This window comes from Numenius arquata, chromosome 7 (assembly GCF_964106895.1).
Source record: "Numenius arquata chromosome 7, bNumArq3.hap1.1, whole genome shotgun sequence".
NCBI classification, from domain to species: domain Eukaryota; kingdom Metazoa; phylum Chordata; class Aves; order Charadriiformes; family Scolopacidae; genus Numenius; species Numenius arquata.
Window position 1 is genome coordinate 32,307,394 of NC_133582.1, and position 15,747 is coordinate 32,323,140.

Sequence of the window (15,747 nt, forward strand, 5' to 3'; positions counted from 1 at the left end):
GGAGGGGGTGGACACGAGAGGGAGGTGCAACCTTCCCCCAAAGCAGCTGCCCGGAGCACATCACTGTGACATCTCTTGCCCCCCGTGGTCCCTGCTACCCCAGGGGTACTCGGGGACATCACAGCACAGCCCTGGGCTGCACCGGGCACTGCTGCAAGACCACAGGATGGGAATTTGGGGATGACCCCCACCACCACCGCCACCACCCTCCCCTCCTCCACCAATCCCCAAACTGCCAGTGCATCCCAAGCAGGGGGAGCGGTGCTGGTCCCCTTGGCCCCAGCCCCACAGGAGTGGGAACAGCCCCAGCAGCACCGGGCAGCCTCCAACAGCTGGGGAAAAAAACAGAAAAGAAGGGGAAATAGTCACGAGAAATAATTCCTATCCCCATCCACCACCACCCCCCACTTCGCCGGCAGTGGCTGCAGAGGGAGATAAACAGGAGCAAGGGCTGGAAGCAGGGGTGCTGAGCATGTCCCCCCACCCTGCAGAGGACGGCAGGGGGCTGGCTGGATGCTTACATCGCTGCGGGGGGGGCCTTGCACCACCCAGGCCAGCCTTTGCTGGGGGGGGTGGGGGTGGGCTGAGACCGTGGGGCCACCCCAGCAGGTGCTGTTTGGGCCAGCATTTGCCCATCCCGTGGGTCCCACCAGCACGGCGTTGCAGCAATAAATCAGTAACCAATTATCAGCGGCAATTAACATAAGAGCGGGTTCCCAGCCCACACCCACCACGGCGGCAGTGGGTGTCCCCCCTCCAGAGCACTCGCAAACTCATCACACACACCTCTCCCAATCCTGCTGGGACCCCCCCGGGAAGCCTTTCCCAGCGCCGTGCTCCCAGCCGGGAAGTTTCCTGGGGAAGAGGAGGCAGGGAGGAAGGAAAGAGGACAGGAGACCACCGCATTTATTAGTTTGGACTTTATTGGGGGGGGGGGGGGTTGCCTTACAGTCGAAGGGGTAAGTGTGGGGTTACGGCATCAAAAATCACACGTACACGGTCCCTCTCCCCCTGCGGGACAAAGCTGCTGGAAAGGCAGCCAGGCACAGCAGGCTGTAGCCCAGACCGACGGAAGGGGCTAAAAATAAAAATAATAAAAAGTAACCAAACCAAAAAACACCCCCCCAAAAAAGTCACATCCCCCCCTAGCCCCAAAGCAGAGCTGCTTTTCCCTGCATCCCTCCCCCAAAAAAAGAAACCAAAACTTTTTTTTTTCTGCTTTTTTTTCTTTCTGTTTTATTTTTTTTTTAATTTTTTTTTCCAAAAGTTTTGGTTTTTTTGGTCTGCAGGTTGTGGATCAGCGGGGGCAGCCCTTCCCTCCCCTCCAGGGATTTCTCCCCCGCCCCGTACCGGGCTGCTGGCCCCCTAAGCCCACTGCCCTGGCCCCAGCCCCGCAACAGCACGGCCGAGCTCACACGGAGCCCTTGAGGACGGACGGAGGATGCAAAACGGGGAAAGATTCATTTTTAGGGAAAAAAAAATTAAAATTTAAAAAAAAAAATCTTGTTTTTTTTTAAAGTTCTGTTCCATGTTAGAATCTAGATAAATGCCAACCCAACAGCATCAACTAAAAATAATCACGGTCACTGGAACGGACCTAGTATTTACATCGTTCCCACCGCTCCCAGCGGCAAGAGGCTGTACAGGACTGGCAAACTGGGGGCTCCCGCAGCCAGGAGGGGGTGAGGGTCCCCGCGTGAAGTTGGGGGGGCACCGGCAGGGCAGGAGCCAGCCTGCGCCTCTGCCCGGGGTGGGGGGGCAGCAGGGGAGACGCTAGGCTTTTTATTTTACTTTTTTTTTTTTTTTTTAAACTCCTCTTCTGTTGTGTTTAAAAAAATAATAATTATAATAAACCCACTGGAGGGGCGCAGGAAGCAAATAAATATCAGTCAGTAGAGATGGGGGTGGTAGGACATCCCCCAGGGCATCACCGCTGCTAACAAAGAGGGGGGGAAGAAGGAGGAGGAGGAGGTGGAGGAAGAGCCAGAGTCCTGTCCAGGAGGTGGTGGGGAGACCCCGGGCCGGGGGGGGGATGGTGGTCAGCCCCTCACAAGACCTGGAAGCGCCAGGACGCCTGGTCCTTGTAGTCGAGGCAGTCAGGGGAGTTGAAGTTGAGCTTCCAGGAGGCAGCGGCGGCAGCGGCAGGCTCCTTGTAGTCCAGGCAGTCGGAGGAGTTGAAGGGCAGCCCGGTGCCACCGTAACCCTGATGGTGGTGGTGATGGTGATGATGGTGGTGGTGGCCCGAGCTCTGGCTCAGCGGGTGGTGGTGGTGGTGGCCGGGCACCGAGGAGGGCCCCATCGGGCTGAGCTGGTGGGGATGGTGGTGGGAGTGCATGGGCGCCAGGTAGGAGCTGCAATCCACGCCCCCGAAATAGGACGAGGAGGGCGGCGCGGGGTAACCCTGCCCGTACCCCCCGCCTTGGCCGTAGGAGACAGGGTAGCTGGCGGAGGCGGCCGCGGCGGCGGGGCCGGCCCGTTGCATGCAGGACGCGGCGGCCGGCGGCAAGGGCTCGGGCACCGTCACCCCCGCCGGCGCCGCACCAGGAGAGATGGAAGCCGGGCTCCAGATGGACGAGGCCGGGGTGCTGAGAGATGCCGGGGCGCCCGCTGGGGCTGAGGAGGCTGAGCTGGAGGAGGAAGAGGAGGCTGAGCTGGAGGCCGCTGCCGGCGGCGTGAACTGCCCGCTGCTCTCTGAACCTGAGCTCTCACGAGCCGGAGAGGATTTCTTCTTGGCCGGACGGCTCTTGGCCCCACCACCGCTCTGCTGCTGCTGCCGGCACTTGGCACGACGGTTCTTGAACCAGACCTGGGGCGAGAAAATGGGGGGGGGGACGGGGGACAGGGGGATGAGCAGCGGGGCGAGGAGGGGTGGTGGGGGGGAGCAAAGAGCCCCCCCACTCACCTCCTCGCCCCTCCTCACCCTAGGAGCGCCCAACCAACCTCACCCCGGCACCAGTTCTCCCGGCACCCACGCCCAGCCATTTAGCACCACACACCCCCGCACCCCAAAAAAAAAAAAATAAACCTGCCCCGTCTGGCACCCGGGCCACCCCGCATCCCGTCCCAAGCAAGGATGCCCGGGGCCAAGCAGCTGGGGTGTCCCAGCTTGTGCATGTCCCCAGCACGGTGACAAAATATGGTTTTGGGGGACGGATCCTGCGTCGGATCCTTCATCGGGGGAGCAGTGCCAGAGGGAGCACCCCTGGGAAGCGGCGGCTACTCCCTGGGGCAGGTGGTAGAGGGCAGAAAAATATTAATAAAAATAAAATTAATAATAAAAGAGAGTAAAAAAGAAAAATAGAAGTCCCCCTTTACCCACGTGCCGCCACGGTGGGACAGCCAAGCAGCCGGGAGCCCACAGGCATCCCGACCCCGAGGAAAGAGGGATGAGCGTGGATGAAGAGCTGCGACCGAGTCGTGCCAGGCGAGCCGGGATGCCCCTGCATCCCAACCCCCCCCCCCCACCCCAAACCCGTGAGAGGTCTCCCCGTGCAGGTCCCGTACCTGGACTCGAGATTCGGGCAGGTTGATCTTCAGGGCGACCTCCTCCCGCATGAAGATGTCGGGGTAGCGGGTCTTGGCGAAGAGTGCCTCCAGCACGTCCAGCTGCGAGCGGGTGAAGGTGGTGCGCTCCCGCCGCTGCTTCCGTGGGGTGGCTGGGGGCGAGCACCGCCACGCCGGTCACGCCAGGTCCCCGCACACCTCCCACACCCCCTTGGCACGGCGGGAACCCCGGCACCCTTGGGGCAGGCGCCTGCGAAGCATCCCCCCCCCCGTCCCTCGGAGCCTAAAGAGCGGCAGTGGTCCCTGCGCACCCCAGCCGGGCAGTGCCCCCCCGGGCTGGACACTGTCCTGCTGCAGGCAGGGTGAGCGGCACAGGGCTGGGGAAGGGTCAGGCCCGGCCCCGGTGGGAGCAGCAGAGAGATTTCGTTGCATCGAAATAAATCGACTTTTTTTTTTTTTTAAATTAAAGCTTTTTTAGCCTTAAAAATCCCCTCAGGAATGAAGGAACCCCGGGGATGGGGGGAAATTCAGCTGGAGCCGGCACTGTACCCTCACCCCGGGCTACGGGCAAAGGGGGCACCCACCCCGCAGTCCACCCCAAACAGCGCGGCCCCACGGGTTCCTCCAAACCCGCCCGGGACGGAGCTTTTTCCCCTCCGCTCGCTGACAGGCACCCACCAGAACAGGGGTGGGTGATGGTGGGGATGGGGGGGGGGGTGTCGTGGAACAGGGCACTCACCCGGGTACCCCACGGAGGGATGCAGCAGGTCCATGGCGGGGCCCGTCAGCCCCAGCCCGTTCATGCCGTAAGGGGGCTGTTTAAGGTAAGACATCATGCTAAAAGCCGGGCAGGTTTCCTCCAAAGTCCCGCAGAAAAAAAAAAAAGATAAAATAAAATAATAAAAATGAAATAAATCAAATGTTTGGGGTGGGGAAAGGGGGGAAAAGGAGAAAAAAAAAAAATATCCCCAACAAAAAGAATCCCCCAAAAAAAACCCCAGACTAGAGGCAAAAAAATTAAAAGCCAACAACAATTTAAAAACAGAGCACAAAACTGGTGTAAAAGGAGCTTTTTTCGTTCGGTCCCGCCGTCACCGCCGCGAGGTCCTCAAGCGATCGCAGGCAAAGGGAATTAGGAATAAACAAAAAAAAAAAAAAGGAAAAGAAAAAATAAAACCAGAAAAAAAAATTAAAACAACAACGAGGATCGGGAAACAAAAAGGCGGATTTCTTCCCCGCGCAGAGGCGAGGCCGGAGCGCCTGGGGAGAGAGCGGAGAGAGGCAGGTTAGGGGTCCGGCCGCCCCGAGTCCGGCCGATGGGCGCCCCGGGGGCACCGGGCAGGCGGTCTTTAATTGCAAATTTTTTTAACCATCATTATTATTATTATTATTATTTTATTTTAAACGAAGGCGAGTTGCGCACAAGTGCTGAGAGGCACTAGTGCCCGGCGATGGGGAGAGATAAAGCAATTATTTAAAAAGATAATTGGATTAGGAATCAAAAGGAGGTACCAGAGGAGGGAAGTATAATTAATTTAAAAGCGAGCAGACGGGGACGTTTTAATTAGAAATGGATAAGAGTTAAAAAGGGAAAAAGGGAAAGGGAGAGCGCGGGCACCCGAGCGGGCGGCAGCGCCGGGGCCCGTCCCGGGGCCGGGCGGGGGGGACACACGACACGGGGGGACCCGGCGGCCGCCGGCTCGGGGAGGCAGCGACCGGGCTGGGGTGGCAAAAAAAGCAGCAGATAAACGCGGAGGGGAGGAAGGGGCGGAGAGACCCCGGGCGGCCCTGCCGAGCCCCCGGGGGCGGCCCCCGCTGCCGAGGCCGGGACACCAACCCCACCACCACCACCCCCCCCCCCTTCCCCGATCCCGGCGGCGGGGGTGGCAGGTTTGGGGTGGGGGTGTCCCCCCCGTGTGTGTGTGTGTGTCTGTGTGTGTGTCCCCCCCATCGGCAGGCCGGGCGCCGTGACCCGCCGTTGCATAACTTTGCCGAGGAGCGCGGCGGAGCGGGACCGTCCCGGGCGGCGAGAAGAAGGGGGAAAAGCGGGGAATAAAGTAGGGAAAAAAAATGAAGAGAAAGGGGAAAATCCCGGGGTACCCACCCCCGTCCCCCCCCCACTGCACACACACACACACACCGCTGGTGCCGGTGCCGCGGGCCCGCTCCGTCCCGCCGCCACCCGCCCCGTCGGGGAGCGCGGTGCCCGCGGCCCCCCGCCCGCCTCACCTGCGCGGCCACCTGCGGAGGAGCGGCGGGGGCTGCGCGCAGGGCGGAGCGGGCGGGGAGGGGGGTGGGTGGGGGGGCGCGGAGGGGGCGGGCGGGTGGGGCGGAGGGGTGAAGGGGGGGGGTGGGGGTGTCCGGCAGGTGAGAAGCAGCCTAGGGAGGGCGACAGGGGAAAGGGGGGGGGGGGGCGATGCCCCGGCCGCGCACCCCCAACTTGCCGGGGTGCCCCGCGTTACCTTGCCGGCGGCCCGCGCTGTCGGGGCGATGGAGCCGCGGCCCTGATGAGGATTGATCACCTACCCCCGGCCCTACCCTTGTATGTGCGCGCAAAGCATCTGCGTAACCAGCCCCGGCGCCAATCCCCGGCCGCTCCCCGCCTGACTGACAGCCCGACGGGCAATGGCAGCGCAGGGCCACGGCTGCCTCCGCGCCCCCCCCCCCCGCCCCCCCCCCCCAACACACACCCCCCCGCGCCGCTCCGCGCTCCCCCGCGCACCCGCCGCCTCGTCCGGACCGGCCCCGGCGGAGCGCCGGCCGGGAGAGTGAAGGGGGGTACGTGTGTGTGTGGGGAGGGGTGGGTGTGTGCGCAGGGCCCGCGCAACCTCCGCGGAGGGGAATGGCGGGGGTGGGAATGGTTAGAGAAGTTGTTGCGGGGGGAGGCGCTCGGAGCCCGCGCAGCGGAGCCCCGGCAGACACCCCCCCCCCCACACACACACACACCCCGAGCCGCCGCTCCGCGTCCCCGCCGTCCGAGGGGACCGCGGAAAAGTTTCGGCCGCCAGCGCGGAGGGTGCTGCTGGACGGGGGAGTCGGTGCGAGGAGCGGGGGGAGCCGGGGGGAGCCGGGGGGAGCGGGGTCCCGGCCCCCTCCCGGTGCCTGAAGGCTCGCCCAAACTTTGTGCTTTTAAAATAATAATAAATAATTTAAAAAAAGCCGCCGCCGCACATTTCACCGCGCGTCCTGAATTCAGGGGGCTGCTCTGCGCCGCGGGGGGGGCGGCCCGTGGGCGGTGGGGAGAGGGGCGGGCGGCGGAGGGGGTGGGGGGAACGGAACCCACCGCTCCGCTCCGCGCCGCTCCGCGCAGCCCGCCTCGTTGCTCGCAGCGGCGGCAAAAGCGGAGCGGTGGGGTCGGTGCGCGGAAGGGGGGGGGGAAGAAGAGGGAGGGCGAGGAGCGGTGGGGTCGGTGCGCGAGGGGGGAGCGGAGCGGCCCCGCACCTCTAACGAGGGCTCCGGTGCGCGGCTTTTGTCGGTCTCCCCAAATCAACTCCCTCTAATTGCCCTCGGAGCTGAAAGCGAGCTAATGTTCAAAGGCGCTGCCCGCCGGCCCCGACCGAAGCGCGGGTTTCCTTCTCTCCCCACCCCACCCCCCCATTTTATTTTAATTTTTTTTTTTCTCTTCCTTTGCCCTCTATTTTTTTTTCTTATTTCTTTTCTTTTTTTTTTTTTTTTTTTTTTCCCGGGCGAGGAGGGAACCGGCTGATCCGGGCGGGAGGGAGCCGGTGCGGGGAGAGAAAAGGAGGTTGCCCGGCTCCCCCGCGTTCGCCCACGAAAGTCAGCGAAGAGACACGGGCGCTTCTCCCCGCAACAAAGGCGCCGCGGCCCCATTCACAAAAAAGTGAAGGGAGGGGGGAGGAGGGAGGAGGAAGGCTTTGGGGGGCCACTTTCCCCCCGCTCCAGGCCCCCCGTTTTGCCCCGGTCCCTGCGGGGCAGTTCCCGGGGCCGGGGCAGCGTTTTCCCCCGCCCCCCCGTCTTCCCATCACTTCGCCCCGCCAGCCCCTGTCCTGGCGGGTAGCAGCCGCCCCCTGGGGGTGCCCCCCGTCCCCCACCGGTGGGTTTCCGTGCCTCCCCAAACCCCCACACCCCCATACTCCCCCGCAACCACCGCAGTTGCCCAGTCCCCAATTGCGGACGCCTCCCCGCAGGCTCGCCCGGGGGCTGCGGGCAGGGCGGGCCTGGGGCTCGCCGCCCCTTGGGGTGACGGTCCCGGTGTGTGTGTGTGTGTGTGTGTCCCGGCCCCTGACCCTCCGCCGGACAGAGCCTGCGCCCTCCCCGCGGCGCCCAGGTAAGGTCGGCGGCCGGGCGGGGGCTGCGGGCGGGCAGGGGGACGGGCCGCGCTTCCCCACGGCCCCGGCGGGGAAGGGCAGGGGCAGGGGCAGGGGCAGGGGCAGGGGCAGGGGCAGGGGCAGGGAGGGCGGCTGGGGGCCCCGGGGGGGCTGGGAGCGGGAGGGGGACACACAACACTTATTTTTGCCGCAACCCGGGGACAGAGTTACATTTTTCACATTAGAAGACAGACAAGGGGCGGGGGGGGGGGGGGATGCCCACCTGCACTCAAACCCCCCCACCCCTGCCACTCTTCCCCCCCTCCCCCCCCCCCCCCCCCCCAGACCTCGGAGCTCAGCGGCTCCCGGTTCCCGGCCGAGCAGGCAGCGCCGGGGGCTTTGCCGCCCTCTCCCCCCCCCCCCCATCCCGAGCCTCCGCTGTCCTCCGCGGCCGCGGAGTCCTCGGAGCGTGTGTCGTCCGTCCGGCCCTCCCCACCCCCCCGACTTCCCCAGTCCCTAGGTTTTGGGGAGAGGGGCGCGGCGGAACCGAACCAGCTGCCCGCCGCCCCCTGCGCTGCCGGCGGCGGGAGGCTCCGCGCATCCTCCGCAACTTCGTACCGGGGCCAAACGCATCGGGGGGGCACCGGGGCAGCCCCCGGACCCCTGGCCCGGCACAGCCCGCCTGCACCGGCGGCCGCTCGGCTCCCTCCTCCACTAAGGAACCGGGGCGGGTGTTTTTTTCTAGTGGGAGCGGGTCGCGTTTGCACCCGGAGCCGCCGGCGATGGCGGTGTGGGGGGGGTGGGGGTGTCCCTCCCGACACGGCAGCCGCGTCTCCGCCGGGTTTGGGCTCCCTCCGGGCCCCGCCGCTCCGCTCCGCTCCGCTCCCCGCGGGTGCGCTCCTTGCGCGCCCGCGGCCGCAGCGGCGTTTTGGCCGCGTATTCCCCGCCCCCCCCCCCCCCCCCACTTCCCCGGCATCGGCCCCGCAGGGAAAAGTTTCACCTCCCCCCTCGCCCCCCACCCCGACTTGGGTTTTATTAAAAACAAACGAAGAACTTTTCCCCTCCGGTGGGTTTCGTGGCGTTGGCGAAGCGGCGGCGGAGCCCCGCTGCCCCCGCGAGGGGTCGGGCCCTTCCCGGCGCCCGGGCCCCCCTCCCAGACCGGCGGAGGGAAGAACGGAGCGGGAGAAGGGGGGGCAGGGAGTTTTCCAGGTAAAGAGGAAAGCGGCAGTTACGGTAAGAAAGATTCGGCTTTTATTGAAAATTTTATATATGACTCGGTACTGTAATAAATAAACGAGACGAGCTCCACGAAGGGACGATGCGGGACACGCGTGGGGGGCACACGGACGGGGCGGGTGGCGGGGCGCGGGGAGGGGGCGGGGGGGGGGGGACGACGCGTCCCGGCCGCAATAAATAACTCAGAGCGGCAGCGCGGCCCGGGCCCGGGGAGGCGGAGTGGGGGGAGGCAGAGTTGGGGGGGGAGAAGAAGCCCCGGTACCCCGAGCCGGGCCGGTGCTCGGTTCTGCTCCGGGCCGCCCCCCCGGCAGCTGCCTCCCGTGCTTTGCGCCCCAAGAAATCTCCCCCCCCCTCCGAGTAAAGCAAAGCAGCTCGGCTCCGCTCCCGGGGAAGTGTAAAACTGCTGAAATAAAACACTGGTAAATACAGCACATTTTTAATAATAACCGGGGTGGATCTGACCTAACTATAAAATGTAGGTAGCTTATTAAGTATTACATATGGCAGGACTTAGATGAAACCGTTCCCAATGATTTTTATTTTTTTTTTTTTTTCCTATATCCCCCTCTCTAATCCTATTACGACAAAAAAAACCGTATTTATTTCAAAACTCAGCCCTCCTCCTCCAGCTGCAGCAACCAGGACAGACTTTATTTCCCCCGCTCCCTCCGCACTTCTCCGGCATCGCCCGCACGTCTCGGCGATTTCATTTCAAACCCTTTCGGCAGGACAGCTGAGCCCACAAGGAAACCCCGGTACAACGCGAGTTCGCTTCAATGGAAACCAAAAAGAAAAAAACAAAAAAACAAAAAAACAACAACAAAAAAAAAAAAAAAAAAAACCAAACAACAAAAACAACAGAGCGGGGCCCGGCGCAGCCTAGATCCGGCCTAAGAAAATGGAAAAAAAAAAAGTTTTTAATTTTTTTTTCCAAACATTTTTTTTTTATTATTATTTTTTTTTTATTTATTTTCTTCCCCCCAGCCTCACGTCGGCGTTTTTAAAAACGTTAAGAAAGAGCCGTGCTGCGGGAAAGGCCGCTCACTGGAGGACGCATTTCTCTTCCTTCTTGGCCATCTTGCCTTTGTTTTGCTCCAGGGTCCTCTCCAAATGCTCGTCCTCTTCCTCGGCCCTGCGGAAAGAGGCGGCGGGAGGCGCGGTGAGGGGCTGCGCGGGATGCGCTCTCGCCGAGCTACGTGTGTGCGTATGTCTCCCCCCCCCAACCCCTCTCCGCGGGCCACCGCGGCCGCGGCCACGGCTCCCCGCGGACTTGGCGCAAACTTTCCGTGGGGGTCGTGGTGGGACACACACACACACACCCCCACCCACCCACACACCCCTCCCACCCCTGTTTCCCGACTCACTGCTTCTCCTGGGCGTCCAGGTCCCTGACCAGCGCGTCCCGTTTGTTAACGAGAATAACGAGTTCGTCCAGCAAAAGCTGCTCTCGCCTCTTCTGCGCTTCGGTCTTCTGCCAGTCTGCCGGAGAAAAGAAAAAACAAAAACGAAAAAAAAAAAAAAACCAAAATAAAACACAACAACAACAAAAAAAAACCCTCCTTGAGACGCCGCGGCCGCCACCGCGCAGCCAGCTGCGCCGAGACCCGCGGCCGCGGAGGCGGGACAGGCAGCGGAGCATCGCGGCCCGGCACAACCCGCCACATCCCGCCACATCCCATCCCGGTACATCCCGGCACATCCCGGTACATCCCGGCCCGGCACATCCCATTCCGGCACATCCCATTCCGGCACATCCCGGTACATCCCATCCCGGCACATCCCGGCCCGGTACATCCCTTCCCGGTACCTCCCGGCACATCCCATCCCGGCACATCCCAGCCCGGTACATCCCGGCCCATCCCGGCCCGCTGCCGCTCTCCCCTTCCCCTGCCGGAGGTACGGCGGGGAGAAGCGCAGCCCGCCGGCCAAAATTTTCTCCTCCTGCCCACCTGGGCAGCGACTTTGGGGTCCTTTCGGGGTACTTTTTGTTTGTTTGTTTTATTTTGCTTCTTTTTCTCTCTCCCCCTCTCCCCCCCGACTGTTCCCCGGACGGGCACCGGCATTTACCGAACGCAGCCCGTTTCCCCACAACCCGGCTCCTCTTTTGCTAATTCCTCCGAGCAGCGGGAGGAATCTCACGCAGGGCACCATATGCTTCCCAGTAACTTTAAAAGCAGGTATCAGTTAATTAGCGTTCCCTTCCCCTCCGCCCCCCCCCCCCCCCCCGCTTTGAAGTAAAAAAATAATAATAATAATAATTAAAAAAAAAATAAATATATATATATACACACTTGCTACCTCATATAGCGGGGCCCCTTCGCCCCCGCTGCCTCCCCCCCCACCTCCCCCCTTCTTTTTCCCAAAGGGATCGATCCTTCTCGCCGCTGCCCGGCCCGGCCCCGCACGCCGAAGCCCCCCCGGGGCCGCTCCGCAGCCCCCGGCTCCGCAGCCAGCCCCGTAAGGGCTTGTCGCCGTCACTCAAGCCCCAGCCTTCCCCGCCTCCCTCATTAAGAAGGTAAACAATGAAAAGCAGGAGCGGTAGATGATGAGGGAGATAGCCGGACAAATGAGGAGCGGGAGGGAAAGGGGACACCGGCTCCAAAAAATACAGAACAAAACACAAAAAAAACCCCCAACCTATAAAAAAAAAAAAAACCCAAACCAACCCACTGGGAAAAGCCATCGCCACCGGCCCGGCGGTGTCCTCCTCCTCCTCCTCCTCCTCCTCCTCCTCTTCTTCCTCCTCCTTCCTTCCCGAAGGCGAAGAAGGGGAGAGAGGGATGTAGTCTCTTTTTTTTTTTTTTTTTTTTTTGGCTTTCTCTCCATTGCCCCGGGCGATCATGTTAAAACTCACATGGCTGGTGCTCATTCAGATAACCCGAACAATGCTCGCCACCCCGTTACCATGCGGATCCTCACAAACCCCGCAAGAATGCGCCGGTTCAAATCCCCCTGACCCCCCTCCAAAGCCGAATTTATTCAAGACAGCCCAAACTGCTCGGAAGCTTTATGGAAGCGAGCGGTGCTAGAGGGAATTCAGCCTTGTATTTACAAATTAAAAATTAGATGCAGCCTCCTGCAATAAAGGTTGGGAGAAACGGCGGAAAAGGCAGGAATGTGTGTAACTACTCTTACGGAGCCCTCGCCTCCCCGCCCGGGTACGAGCGAGTCGGGGGTCCCGGCACCGGCGAGGGAAAACCTACGGCCACACGGGTGGGCGGACACGCGTGGGAGAGGCGACCGGGCACGGCGGCGGCCCGGAGCCCTTCCCGGAGCATCGGCCTGGACGGGCACTGCCCAAACTTCCCACTTCTTCTTTTTCTTTCCTTTCTCTTTCTTTTCCTTGCTCTCATTCTCTTTCCATTTTCTCTTTCATTTTTCTCCTTCTTTCTTTCTCTTTTCTCTTTCCTCCTTTCTCCTTTTCTTCTTTCTTTCTGCTTCTCTTTTCCTCTTTCTCCTTTTCCTTTTCTTCTTTTTCTCTTTTCCTCTTTCTTTTTCTTTTCTTCTTTCTTTTTCTCTTTTCCTCTTTCTTTCTTTCTTTCTTTCTTCCTCTCTTCTTTCTTTCTCTCTCTCTTGTCCTCTTTCTCCTTTTTCTTTTCTTCTTTCTTTCTTTCTTTCTCCCTCCCTTCCTTCCTTTCTTTCTTCTCTCTTCTTCTCTCTTTCTCTCTTTCCTCTTTCTCCTTTTTCTTTCCCTGTTCCTCTTTCTCTCTCTCTCTTTCTACTTCTTTTCCTTTTTCCAAATGCGTTGCTTCCCCTCCACCGCTGTTAAGGAAATAATTTTCCCCAGGTGTACACAGCCACCAGCCAAAATGACCGGTAATCTAAGCCCTTTTTTTTTTTTTCCTGCAACAAAGCCGCTTTAATTTGGGGAGCAGCCGTTTAGGTGCTAATTTTCAAGGCGGTCTCTCGATTTCCACCCCCGCTTGCCCTTTTGCTCCTTTTGGGGGGAAGGCTCCTTGGGCTCGACCGTTTAAAACACGCCGCGAGGTCAGAGCTCCCCCAAACCGGAGGGTTTTACCCCAGAATAAAGCACGGCAGAGATTTTTCACGGGCTTTGCTTGCCCCCCACCCCCGCCAAGACGTTGCCCCAACTTCCCCCCCCCCCCAGCTCCTGCCGGTAACTGAGCTGTGACTCGGGCTCCCTGGCTCATCTGGGGAAGCTCTAGATGAAAAGGGACCTGAAAAAACCCGTCTCTACCTGCACTCAATTGAATTATTTTCATTTTGACAGTTTTCACTTAGTTGAAAAGCTCTTATTTGTAACGGCTTTTGTGGTTTCTGGTTTGTGGGGTCTTTTTGTTTGTTTGGGGTGTTTGTTTTTTTTTTTCCTTCAACCCCTAGTTCTCCACTTTCAGCAGCAATTTTACCTTTCGAAACAGCAAAACATCAGTCAAATATTTCGGTAGAGGTTTCGCTCAGTCCTTCGCTACCTCCATTAGGTCCCTTTCTAAACGCTACAGGTTTTGTTACCCCACCTTTTACCCATTTGTGGGGTAAATAACGTCATACTAGGATTTCATGGAACAAAACTATTTGATTTTTTTTTTGTTGTTGTTGTTTTGTTTTGTTTCTGCATTTGCTCATTATTAGTGTTTGAAACACGCCACGGGAAAACTTGCTGGCATAAATATTCTCTTGCATTTTTACTTTTGTTTTTTTTCTTTTTCCTGCTAGAAATGGAGTCTGACTTGCCTCCTCCCCCCCCCCCCCCCCTCCAAATACAGGCAATTGGTTAAAAGGGGAACCAGCACAAAAGTATTTCAACATCATTTCATATGTGATTACATTGCAATTTTGTTTCACCCAACAAAATACTGCCGGCAGCAGTTTGGGGAAGCATCCCTATGTTTCAAAAAGCAGCTGTGTTCAAGTTTGATTCCTACCTGTTGTGCCTTTTAAGCCAGGATTACCTGTAACTCCTGTCACATACAGTCACCCAGGCTGACGGCAGCTCTGGGAAGCTACAATATGGGCTGTGATTAATTTGAAGATTTCAGAATAATGCTGTTATAAAAGCTACACTCCGGACAAAAATAGGATTAAGCTCTGAGCTGTATATGAGCTAAAAGTGTTGAAAGCTAAAGCCCCCGTGCCACCGCTCGCAACGGGCAGTTTAAATGACAGAGTTTGCTAAACTCATGTTAAAGTAGAAATGTTTTTCAATTATTCATCTTCATTGACTTCATATTGTCTTTTTTTTTTTTTCTTTTTTTTTTCTCCCCCACTGCTCGAACTGATAATTACTTTGAGCAAACAGGGCGGCCGCCGTTCCCATAGAAATGCTTTAATGGAAACGCTCGAAAGTTCTCGTAGTAAAAACCTTCAACCTCACCACTATAATAAATAAGCCCGGCACTTTGATGAAAATTAACAACGAGTTTTGTAAAGAGCACATTGGGGGATTGCAGTCAGGTCTTATCTTTAGTTCCAGTCAACTAGCAATCCTGAAAGAGTTTGCATCATCATCAGAGCAGGCCATTTGATAGGATTCTGCTGCTGAACCCTAATCAATCTATGGAATACTGTGGCTGCGCGGTGTAACAAAGCTAAAATAGATTTACAAATGGGGTTTTAGAGGATAAGCTCCTCCACAGGATTACATATTGATTTTAAATATAAAAAGCTTATCATATAAACCATAACTACAAAAATAGTGAACCTATGCATAAATCCTTTTAGAAGAGCACCCACTTCAAACTATAAGCCAAGAATAAATCAAGATGTACAAAATCCGAAAGAAGATCCATTTCTTGGGCAGAAAATGAACACACCACCCCAAGGTGTGCAAAAAACGAACTTATCTTTTCTAAGGAGGCGTTAAACCTCGAACGGAAGGAAAACAGACGGGAGGGGAGAGGAAAGGCAGCCGAAAGCCCGGCATCCCGCGGCCGCGGTAAAAACGCGCGGAGTGAAAGGCAGCACCTTGCGCACCCTTCCCAGGCTCAAACCAACTCCGTCACCTATATTTTCTTTGGCCGGAGGGTTTCGGGTCTTTCCCGGCCGGAGCAGCCTCACCAGCGGAGAGGAACGCTTCCCAGCCGGGGGAAGGCAGCGCCTTAACTCTCGCTTTCTTATCTCTAGGGCTAAACGGAGCGGGGGGGGGGGGGGCGGAGTGGTGAGGAGGAGGGGGGGGAATCTGCCTTTTTTTTTTTTTTTTTACCACTCTCGGTCATTCCTGTGTTCGGCCTGAAGTGCCAAAAGGCTCTCCAGCTGCCCCTGCCTCCTTGTCAGCGGCCGGCGAAGGGGACACCGTCCCCGCACCACCCAACAGTTGGGAGGCTGCTACCTTTTGCAAGGCACTCTTTTTTTTTTTTTTTTTCTTTTCTTTTTTCCCTTTTTTTTTTTTTTTTCTGCCCCCCCCCCCCCCCCCCCCGCCCTGTCATCAACCAGCTTAGTAAATCGGTTGATAGATTTTTAAACAGCACAGTCACGCGTGGAAGAGTTAGAGCAATTTACCAAAACAGTAATTATCACCTTTCAAAGACTTTCAAAGACTTTTTTTTTTTTTTTTTTTTAAGTTCCAGTTTGGGTTGGTGCGTTCTGCCTTTCTTTTAGACAAACAAACCGGTCCCGTCCTGTTATATATATATACATATATATATATATATTTGTTTTTTTTTTCCTGCCCATATATTTCAGGTTCGGAATTGGTGCCGGTAAAAACGAGATCTGTCTTTTCAACTCTTTCCCAGAGCCCAAGCGCTCATTAGCAATCGGCTAAATGGCCTCAGAGCAGCCA

General features: G+C 58.2%; 2 protein-coding genes across 4 annotated transcripts in view; both read right to left on the reverse strand.

The window, feature by feature from the left end:
• Window positions 1–2,047: 2,047 nt before the first annotated feature.
• OTX1 (orthodenticle homeobox 1) lies at window positions 2,048–4,340 on the reverse strand. 2 transcript variants are annotated; one of them, XM_074150538.1, is made up of 3 exons: window positions 4,244–4,340; window positions 3,505–3,656; window positions 2,048–2,806 (listed from the first exon to the last, which is right to left on the reverse strand). In XM_074150538.1, the coding sequence occupies exons 1-3, from the start codon at window positions 4,338–4,340 to the stop codon at window positions 2,048–2,050; spliced, it is 1,008 nt and encodes a 335-aa protein (XP_074006639.1). The 2 variants fall into 2 exon arrangements, with proteins under 2 accessions (XP_074006639.1, XP_074006637.1); XM_074150536.1 differs by having other exon boundaries at window positions 3,505–3,679; window positions 4,243–4,340.
• A 5,090-nt stretch (window positions 4,341–9,430) lies between these two features.
• Window positions 9,431–15,747, reverse strand: part of EHBP1 (EH domain binding protein 1) — a 238,442-nt gene continuing 232,125 nt past the window's right edge. The window contains exons 23-24 of one of the 2 annotated variants that reach the window (XM_074150615.1): window positions 10,373–10,487; window positions 9,431–10,140 (exon numbers count right to left, since the gene is read on the reverse strand). In XM_074150615.1, the coding sequence (XP_074006716.1) occupies window positions 10,050–10,140; window positions 10,373–10,487 (206 nt within the window). In that variant the 3' untranslated portion in view covers window positions 9,431–10,049. The remainder of the gene's footprint in view (window positions 10,141–10,372; window positions 10,488–15,747) is intronic. The other variant, XM_074150614.1, reaches the window with a different exon arrangement.

What these genes read in the sequence shown, in the direction of transcription:
- OTX1 (XM_074150536.1), bottom strand. Translation starts at nt 4,340, where the DNA reads ATGATGTCTTACCTTAAACAGCCCCCTTACGGCATGAACGGGCTGGGG. An exon ending in CCCTCCGTGGGGTACCCGGG is followed by an intron (nt 3,680 to 4,242) that starts TGAGTGCCCTGT and finishes CCTGGCGTGACC; the next exon opens with GGCGTGGCGGTGCTCGCCCC. An exon ending in TGCCCGAATCTCGAGTCCAG is followed by an intron (nt 2,807 to 3,504) that starts GTACGGGACCTG and finishes TTCTCGCCCCAG; the next exon opens with GTCTGGTTCAAGAACCGTCG.